General features: G+C 31.2%; 1 protein-coding gene across 1 annotated transcript; it reads right to left on the bottom strand.

The window, feature by feature from the left end:
• Positions 1 to 7,900: 7,900 nt before the first annotated feature.
• LOC111410880 (probable sugar phosphate/phosphate translocator At4g32390) lies at positions 7,901 to 9,448 on the bottom strand. Its single transcript, XM_023041473.1, has one exon. It carries the CDS (start codon positions 9,279 to 9,281, stop codon positions 8,232 to 8,234), a length of 1,050 nt encoding a protein of 349 aa, XP_022897241.1. The 5' UTR covers positions 9,282 to 9,448; the 3' UTR covers positions 7,901 to 8,231.
• Between the last annotated feature and the right edge of the window lie 1,791 nt (positions 9,449 to 11,239).

Raw genomic sequence — 11,239 nt, 5'->3', positions numbered from 1 at the left:
AAGAAGAAATCTCAGAAGGATTATTTAAAGGATATATAACTAAAAAAGGACAACCTATAATTTTTGAAGAACTTTCAATATATGGAGAATACTTAAAAGTGTTAGAAAGGTTGAAAAATATAGATATATGACCTGATTGATAAGACCTTAAAAGATAAGGGATATATCTCATAAATAACCTTAATAAGAGTAAAGTAGTACTTTTAACAAATTAGGCTATTGTGGAAAAGTGGGACAATTCCCCAGCCATTCTCAAAATTATCCCCTATGGCAGGCTCCTTCCAAAATAGAATATTTTCGGAGTACATGAACAGAATTCATATAAGATTTTAAAAGGATTATTGGCACATAACGTCTCTATATTTAAGATTTATTGTGAAAAATGTCCTCATCTTTTATTTTTTAATATTTTTACCCTTATTTCCACATTTATTTGCAAAAATCGTCATTTTCACCATTTTTTAATATAAAATGACTAAAATACTCTCCCATTTAAATAAAACTCAAAATGAAGAATAATTACGATATTACTCCTAAATGTTTAAAAAAGTGCTAGTACGTCCAAATAATTATTAAAAGGTTTAAGAGCACAAAACGTCTATATGTTTGGTCTTTAGTGTGAAAAAGTCCCTATGTTACAAATTGGTGAAAGGGGCGTTTTCCGCAATGAAACGTAAAAATATAAATGAAAACGTAAAAAAAAAAAAATGAAACGTAGGGACATTTTCCGCAAGAATGCCAAATGTAGGGACTTTTTTACTATTAGGTCTTATTAAAATATTAAAAATAATTAAAAAAAAACTATCTCTCTCTTCTCTTTTTCTCCAAATGGAACTGTCATATTAGAAGTGAAAAAACTTCAACTAATCATTGCCCAAACCGTCGAACCTCCACCCCGCTGAACCATCTGATTGATATTTTAAGATTTTGAAGAGAGGCGCTCTAGTGAGTATAGTCGATTGGTGTGTTGGAAATGACATGGATCTCTCCGAAATAGGTGATGCCGCCAGTATTTACATTCGTGGGTTGGGTATTTTGGCTTGCAGTTCCTAACAAATTTATTGACATGAAAGTTTCAAGATTGGATGTTGAGTGGTACGTGTAGAAGGAAGCGAGGACTTTTTGGTGGTATGGTAGTCCAGCAGTTTGGATGGTGGTTTGTAAGAGTTTTTTGGCTTCTAAGGTGGTTGACCCATTTGGAGAAGAAGAGAAGAGAGAGAGATAGAGTTTTTTTATTATTTTTAATAATTTAATAAGGCCAATAGCAAAAAACATCCCTAAGTTTGACACTTCTTGCAGAAAAACGTCACAACTTTTCATTTTTTGCGTTTTCATCCCTATTTCCACGTTTTATTACGGAAAACATTCATTTCACCAATTTGAAACGTAAGGATGTTTTTCACAATATAGACCAAACGTAGAAACATTTTGTGCTATTAGACCTTTTAATAATTATTTGGACTCACTTGTACTTTTTAAAACATTTAGGAGTAAATTGTAATTTATTTTTTAATTTTTTCTTTATTTTTGGGTTTTATTTAAATAGGAGAGTATTTTGATTATTTTATATTAAAAAATGGTAAAAATGACGTTTTTCGCAAAGAAATGTGAAAATAAGGAAAAAAAAGTCAAAAAATAAAAGGTGGGGACGTTTTCCACAATAAATCTTAAAGGTGGGGGCTTTTTGTGCCAATTACCCATTTTAAAATGAAAAATTTCTGTACATGTTTTATGTTTTTTTTTTTTCCATTTTTGAATGATATTTCAACACCTATGTCTGTGAAAAAATTCTTGTGCAAAAACTCTATACTTGTAACATAACTCTCCAAAATAATTGCAATTGCTATTGTTTACCTTTAATTTGGTACTTCAAACGATGTTGTCTAGATTCCAAATTTTTATATGTTGTACTTTTATGGGCTTATAATGATCCGGTAAAATTTCGTACAGTTTCGTCAAGATTTGCTTGATTGAAAATATTTTAGTAACTCGCAGCTTAAATGGAGAAAAATGTTTACAGCTAGCTGTTTGTTTTAAAGAAACAAGTAAATTAGAAGTTTTAAGTGGGAGAGTAAACCCTAAAGGACTCATGTTAGTAACCCTCCATATTACTAGAGTACGGGGCGTTACATATACCATCTAAATGAGACAATTTTCTTTATTTGCTCCATTTCCCTTAGAGAATTTTATCTTAGAATTTAACCAAATCACGCTTTAGGCGTGTCATATTTTTATAAGATATAATATGAATGAATTGTCCTCCCAAGTTGTCAATTCGAGTTGGAACATTTAAAGTCGATGTATAAGATATTATACCCTTGTTTGAGCCCCCATTTTGTCATCATAATACATTTCCGTCAATGATTTGATATTATTTCAACCACATATTCTTTAATAAAATAATATTATAAGCAAACTCAAATTTTTTTCTTATTTTTCAACCACATATTCTCCATCATAAGACTACTTCAAAATGCATTTTTCTAGAAAAATGGGGCTCAAACAAAATGTATAATCTCTTTGAGTGATAAATACATCTAAATGAATTGTGTTTCGAACTTATGGTTGAAATTTTCTTTCATGGGGATTTAAAATAATATAATGATGTACTGCATATATAATTTCTCCTAATAAATTGTTTAGTCAAATTGACAATCAACAAATCGTGTTATAAATATTACTCATTAGGGCTTGAGATATTGTATAATGGTTGAAACTATGCATTTATTTTCAACATTATTTAATTTTCATCTCAATACATTGTGGTGGATCAATTGTATATATATTGCACTATCAAAATAATTGAATGGAAAAATTAGGTTCTGTCGATAAGTCAATATAGCTTATGGTTGGCCCCCATTTTTCCAAAAATTAATTTCCAACCATACATTCTTCCATAAAATAATATTACACGTAAATCGTTAATTTTTCCTTATTTTTTAATCACATATTTTCCAAAATGTCACCATTCTAAAACTCATTTTCTCTCAAATTTTCATTAAAAAATGAAGCCCAAACAAGGGCATAGTGGGAAAAAAAAACTTTGATGTTGGCATAATATTAATATTAATAACATTCCCTAAACAAATTGGGGAAGCTCTTTGTTATCAATGCAATAATTTAGAAATAAATTGAAGACGCTTAACAAATTATTGCGTCCATTTATGTCATCCCAACTAATAATTAGTCCTATTTGATGGACTTTTTTCAAATTCCTTTTTCTATATACTTATTTTCAAGCATGCATCCATACAATAAAAAATTTTGCATGTAAATTAAAAAAAATTTCTTGTTTTTTAAATACACATTCTCCAAAAATTCACTATTCAAATTATTTTTCCCAAATAATGGCCTCCAAACTTGGACTTATTAAAAATGTTGAAATTTAGATTAACTAACATTAAAAATGCACACCTCTTGATTGTAAAATTGAAAACTTGTACCCATTATTTAAAATTTGAGCAATAATTTTGCAAACTCGTAGATGCAATACTATTCAACCATTTAGTAGATGTATCATATTTATTATATACAAATAATATTTAGATGATCAACATGAAAGATGATGGGACCCCATATATCATCCTGTATAATTTTCAAGATTATTAGAATTTAATCTCAACATTAATTAGTTATGGTCAATGACCAATTTATGATACGAAGAACAAGCATTATATGTGAATTCATTGGATTTAAAAATCTCCAAATTCTTCATTAAATGGTCATTTGAATTCTTGTTTGCGTCATTATTGATCCATTGATGATCTAATTGTAGATGTCAAACAATAAAATATTAGAGCTATTGAACTTTTGGTTCAATATATTATTTGTTTCAATTGTATTAATACATCTATAGTATCAATCTTGACACACATTTTATAAACTTTGTATGTTTCTTTTCAATATAGTATATAATAATTACTATCTATAATAAAAAATTAGTCTTACACATAATGCATCATTGACTTTTCAAGAGTATAAAAAGAACATTTTTCTTGAATTTTGATGTAAATCAACTTTTGCTTCTTTAGAAATAATTTAATTAAAGTTACAATTTTCATGATTAATACCATATTTACATTGAAGTGTATAATTGTGTGATTTTTCTAAAATAACCGCATAATAAATTATAAAATTGTAATTCTTTCACAGCAATACAATATTTTTTTTAGAATATTAATTTTTATAAATTGATTCAAATAATCTGCAATATTCTTTTGTAATATTTAAAAGCCTGATTGTGTTTTGTTACATAACAACTAATTATCTTGTTATATATTAATCTAATACTAAATTATGTTTCTTCTAGAACAATTAGTCAATATTCTTTTGTAATAGTGAAATTAATGTCACGCTCTCCAGGGACAAATAATATTCTTTCAGAATGGTATATCATTGTATTTCTTCGGGAGCAACAACAAATTAAATATATCAATTTAATATGTAAAACTAATATATTTATGTACAGATTTATCACGAATAGATTGCTGAATTTTAATCATAACCATTTGATTTGAAGAACAAAGAGTTGTGAGAGCCATGCTCAATTTGCATGATGATCGGACCATGGCATGCTAAGATATCATCGTTTTGATGACAACTACGTAGGCTGTCCAGTTCATGCGAATTTATGCACTGTTGATCTCAAATTTTCTCTCTATTTTGTGTGAGCTTCTTCATACTAATAACATGTAATAAACCTAAATGAACAAGAGAGAAATATAAGAGAGAAAATACAGACTCAAAACTCAAGTGTATATTTTATTGATAATCAAGACCCTGTATTTATAGAATTCAAAAATGAGAGTTACAATTTGAATATAATAAACTTTTAGGACATTTCTAAAAATCTGATAAGACTAAATAATTATCAACTATTATCACATAATTATATAGCAACCAATATTTTATTATATTATTCATTTATTGCCTACCAAATATGATTTTGAGTATTAATGTTGTGAGGTTATATAAGTCAGTAATACATAGCATTTTGGAAATTGCTAATAAGTGAGTATAACTTTTATACTGTATGTAATTTAGGACTCTATATTTTCTACAGAATTGTCTAAAATGTTGTATATTTTTATTGAATTACAAATTAATATTCTCTTTAGAAGAAAAATGTAAAGGATGAATATATACTTAAGCAAACCAAAATGTCATTTTACACGTACTTGAGTCATAGATATTCAATGGAAAAGGGCTATTGGACTTTAATCTAAGGCTTTTCTTTTTTAATTGATATTTGAGCTTGTGAACTTCTTTACTTGAGCTTATAATTCAACAATTAGTACAGACCTTCCGTACTATGTGGATCATCGTCCTATGAAGCAACATGGTGACATTAAATATTATGTCCAATTAATTGTAGGACAAAGAACCGTGTTATTTGACCATCATTCGATGCTACCTAAACATGATGATTCGTTATCATGATTACAAATAACATTATACAGGGATGTAGGTGGAGTGCGTGATGAAGGGCCAACCCGAGTCCAAACATCCATGGGGAGAAGGGTGGCTAGACACGATAGGCACATTTACGATATCTTTATACCAAATAAACAAATCCTAGGAGACAAAAACATCAAATCGAGGAAGAGTTAGTGACAGTGAGCCTCAAGCCACTCTCAACTCACCTACATATTTGGGCAATATGTCTATTTTCTTCAATATCCTCCTTTACTTCCCATCTCATCCTATTAAATAAGCATCACATCACATCGCAGAGCAAGTATGATATCGATTTTGAGCCTCATTTTAAGTGTATATCACTCTCTGAAAAGACTTACTTTGATGTGTAAGGATTGAGCTCATTTTCAATTACACTCATAAAAACTAAAATCAAAGGTGCACGGCAATATATCTATTGGAGAGTTCAATTAAGAGGTTGCCTCTTAAAAAAACAAAAGAAGCTAGCTAAAGCCTGATTTGAGATTAATATGTGTTTTAAATTAGAATAAGGCTTTTTGTACATTCTTTTCTTGACATGGAGTTTGACACTTTATTGTTTTCAAATGTTTTAAAAAAATGGAATTGGCAGGAAAGTGTGTATTTTTCAAGAACTGTCAAATGGGATGTCGCCACGTGGTACAATGTAAAACTTAATGTCAAACTCCATGTACTTGTATCATAATTCTTTAAATTATACATCGTTAATGTTCCTCATAGCTAAGCTCATCACAGCTAACTATCGACAAATTAAGGAAATATTAAAAGAACCATGCTAGTTGAGCTTCAATTATGATCAGTTTCACAAACCTATGTTTAGAAAAATACTTTTCCATCATGGCTGGCTTATTTACTATGTTCACAGTAAGGTGACCAAACACTGAACAGTGCTAAGGAAGAAACTAAAGTATGCTGAAACCAATAATGCGAAGGGATTTCATAAAGTTCCAGTCGATTTTGGATAGAGGTGCAAACCAACCGACGCCTTTTCAGACCAGATGGACTTTTGCGGTGAAATATTTTCATGACTCGAACGCAGAACACAAGCCAGCACATGGTGAGTAATGCTTATACGACGTAAGCTACACCTCTAGTTAAGGATTGAGGGTTCCTATTATAGCAATCACCTCATTCTCATGTTTTTTAACTATTAGGCAGATTAACAATCAGATCAATCCCCGGTTGCACAGATTATAGCAGTTCGAATGAATCGTATAATCACAAGCCTTTTGACAATATATAAATGGAGATCATAATCTGCGACATCAAAAATCAATATCTACTACCAGCTTCAATATGCAAGAAAATAAGAACCAAAGAAAATCACAACCAAAAAACACTCATCAGATTTTCAACAATATATAAGTGAACAAAAGTTGGAAAATAATTACGACATCTTTATACCGAATAAACTTAGAAGACAAAACATCAAATCAGGACAGAGTTAGCGACAATGAGCCTCGAGTCACTCTCAACTCACCACATGTAGGCAATATGTCTATTTTCTCATCTTCAATATCCTATTTCACTTCCCAACTCATCCTATTAAATAAGCATCACATCACATCGTAGAGCAAGTATGATATCAATTTTGAACCTCATTTTAAGTACATATCACTCTCTGAAAAGATTTACATTTGATGTGTAAGGATTGAGATCATTTTCAATCACACTCCTAAAAAACTAAAATCAAAAGTGCTAGGCAATAAATCTGAACCGATAGTTCGATTAAGAGGTTGCCTCTACAAAACAAAAGAAAGCTAGCTAAAAGCCTTACTTGAGATTAATGCATGTTTTAAATTAGTCCCTCGTAGCTAAGCTCATCACGTTTCACTACTGGCAAAATGAAGGAAATATTAAACAAACCATGCGAGTTAAGTTTCAATTATGATCAGTTTTACAAACCTATGTTACGAAATCAAATCCTTTGTCATCACGGCTGACTTATTTTACTATGTTCACATTAATGTTCTGGTAAGGTGACTAAACACTGAACAGTGCTAAGGAAGAAACTAAAGTATGCAGAAACCATCATGAAGTGCCCATCGATCTTGGATAGGGGTGCAAAGTAGAAGGCTAACTGTACCAACCCACGCCTATTCAGCCCAGATGGGCTTCTGTGATGAAATATTTTCATGACTTGAACGTAGAACAGAAGCCAGCACATGGTGAGTAATGCTAGTACCACGAAAGTTACACCTCTAGTTAAGGATCGACGGTTCCCATTATGAGCAATATTAGGCAAATTAACAATCAGATCAATCCAATTGCACAAATTATAGCAGTTCGAAGGAATCATATAATCACAAGCCCTTTTACAATGAATGGCGATCATAATCTGCAACTTCTAAAATCAACATCAACAACCAGCTTCAATATGCAAGAAAATAAGAACCAAAGAAAATCACAAACGAAAAAGCTTATCAGATTTTCAACAATATATACGTGAACAAATGTTGGAAAATAAATAAAATTATATTAGAAAAGAGTTCAAGACAATGAGCCTCAAGCCATTCTCAACTCACATACATATTTCGGCAATATGAGAAACCATAAAATCCCAGTATGTAATACAAAGTGATGAGGACTAATAAACTTAATGAACCATAAATTAGCAAGAGAAATAGCTACGATACCGAAGAAATTCCTAAGATCACATACCGAAACAGAACCTAATCCATTCATCGATCCTTGAAATCTATAATCTAATCTTCATTTTCATCTTTAGCTCAGCCATCTAATCCTGTCAAGACAGCATCATATAGCAGATTAAGAAATCAATTCTGTGAATCATTTTTACTTGTGCCATTATTCTCTTCTTTTTCTGCCAACAATTTTCCAGATTCCTCGTCAGCCTGCTGAGCTTTGTTTTGCTCATCCTTGGCCTTGAGCGCCTGCAACTTCGAGTGATTATAATATACCACCCCCAAGAAAGCCAATGCATACCCGAACAGATTGATTGGAGTAACAGTGTCCTTAATCACAGACCAGGAAAATGCGATCAAGAGCCAATCTTTAACCACACCAGCAACATTCATAGTCAACGCAGAGGTCTTTCCAACGAGCAAGAAAACCGCGAGATTCAGCGCAAATGCGCAGAAAGAATTGGTCCCAAAAATCAGAAAATCAAAATGGAAGCTGGAGGTCTCCTTCAAGAGAGGAAACTCAACGAAAATCCAAGGGAAAAACAAAAAAACCAAGCAGCAGGGAGCAACATAATAGAGAGATGTAATAGGATTAAGAGTAATTCCCTTTGAAGTTAGCAAGATCTGGATCAAAACAAGCCTTGTAGCCTCAAAAGCCAAAGCACCCAATTGAAGAATCACTCCCCATGTGTCAAATTTAGCCTCTCCATAAGCAGCCACGCCAACCCCGATTGAGATCGAAATCATATTCGTCATCGTGTCCGATCTGAAAGTCTCTTTCTTGAAAATCACACCAATCGAATAAACCGCCACCGGCATAAGTGCCTTAAGCATTTGAATAAATGACACGGAGAGATAAATATAAGCCGAATTCGAAAGCCAAAGCGACAGAGAATAAAGCAGCCCGATGGGCACCACGGATTTCATATACAAATCCCAAGACATAGTCACAGGCTCAACAACCTTAAACACCCGAACAAGAAGATAAGCCAAGGACGAACAAAAACTCATATGAATCATGGTTAGAGAAATCGGGTATGGCCAATTGTACATCTTCCGATCCAGAATATACTTGTTGTAGACAATCACCGTAAACGAAAGGAAGATCCATATAGCTACGTAAGTATATGACAGCACGATCTTCTTCAAAACTCCTTCGCTCAACACTCCTCCTTTCCCCATTGTAACTGCAGTTTTGTGCTGGATTCAGATCAATGAACGAGAATAAAGGAGTGCTTTTTGTGGCTTTTTTGGTGAATTTTTTGATGGGGGTACAGGGGCGTTACTAACAGGAAGTACAAAAGAAGGGGGAGAGGACGAAGTTATTATATGGAGTAGTAAAGGCAGATTCTGTTGGAATTGAGTAGGTAATTAATATAATTTAATTAGAAAGTAAATTTTTCGAGTGATCGGTGCAGGCCAATTCCTAGATAACTTTTTTTCATTTTTCGACAATTTAAGGATAAATGAAAATCTAAGGGTCCGTTTGATTACAAATGTAAAATTTGGGTGGAAAGAAAATGAATTTCAGGAAATTGAATTGATGGGAAATTATTTTCCTGAAAATTGTAAATTATAGTGTTTGATTTGTATAATTTTTCACATAAAAAATATTTAAATTAAAGTGTTTTTTGATATTCATTTGGCTTTATTTTACATGAAAATTGTCAATTAAAAGGATATAATTTACTAATATTGGGGATAAAATTTATTTCCATTACCAAAAACAAAAAAACAAAAACAAAAAAAAATTTCAAGAAAATCATCTATCATTTTATGTTCGTTTGGCTTTATTTTACATGAAAATTATCAATTAAAGGAAAATATTTTTTTACAATTATTCTTAGAATTTGTCTTCATTGCCAACAAAAAAAAATCGAAAAAAATTAAAAAAAACGCTACAGTAACCTAGAATTGCAATTCTCGCCATATCCTTCATTTGGTGGAATTGGGCTGATGTGGCACAAAACATAGAAATGCAATTCTATGCCATTAAAATACTATCAAACACCATTAAATTGGAAGAGAGAATTCCAATTCCATTTTCCGTGGAATTCCACCTCCAATCAAACACTACCTAAATTCATTCATTAATTCCAGTTATTACTCCGTTCCTTGATTTAGTGGAAAAGTTTTAAGTTTGTAAAACGGCACCCAAGTTAATTTCCATGGTTATTGTCTTATTTAAAGCACGGGACAGACAAATTTTTTTTTTTTTGGCAATTAACTTTGTTTATGATATTTTTCAACTTTATTAGCATTTCAAACGAAACAAGGCATACGTGATTTAAGGGGCAAAGTGAGTTATTGAGTTTGTAAAGTGCTACTTGGAAAAGGTTGGAGGACAGGGTTGGTGACAGTTGCTGCGTTGGCAACACCTGTGTGGTTCCTTTCTTCTATTTTTCAAAGTGTTCAATAAAATGTTGATACGTGTTCCCCTATTTTTAAATCATGTCACCAACTCTATTTGTGTAGCATAACTCTTGTAAAATATGCGCAAGGTTCAAGTATTTTCAAAACATCGTATTCTCTTCATGATATTCATTTCGTAAGGCATCAATTGCCTATTTGTGATAATACGATAAATATTCTAAGAAAAATTTACTAGTAAAGAAAAATTAGTTTTTGTAAATCACACCTTTTAAAATCTTTCAAATCCTTCAATTCACAAGGTGGTCATAGTTTAAAGTTAAACAAGAAAATATATTTCAATAATTTATGTTTTGTATCACTAGAGATCAAATGATTTTAATTAATACAATAAAAAGAACTATATCATAAATTGACATGTCGTCGCTCCTCTTAAAAGAGAAGTATTTCCTGGAATGCGACTACACGAGGTAAATGAATATCATCAGCTCGTGCTATAAGGTTTAAATCCTATGTTGAGTGCTATTCTTATAACTTTGAAAAGACTTTCAATAATACGTAATGAGTATATCGTCAAGTCATCATACTTTTTATATCCAAAATGGTAAGTGTTATGTTTAATTAAAAAAATGTGAAAATACAAAAGAAAATACTTCTTATGATACTCATTTATCATAGAAATTTTAATTTTATTTTTATTTTTTTTGAAAGACGTTTAATCATTTATAGCAATTGGTAATAATATATTTTGCAGAAATAAGACAAGTAAA

This window comes from Olea europaea, chromosome 2, assembly GCF_002742605.1.
Source record: "Olea europaea var. sylvestris chromosome 2, O_europaea_v1, whole genome shotgun sequence".
NCBI lineage: Eukaryota > Viridiplantae > Streptophyta > Magnoliopsida > Lamiales > Oleaceae > Olea > Olea europaea.
Note: the sequence above shows the minus strand (reverse complement) of the source record. Positions and strands in the feature narration are given on the sequence as shown.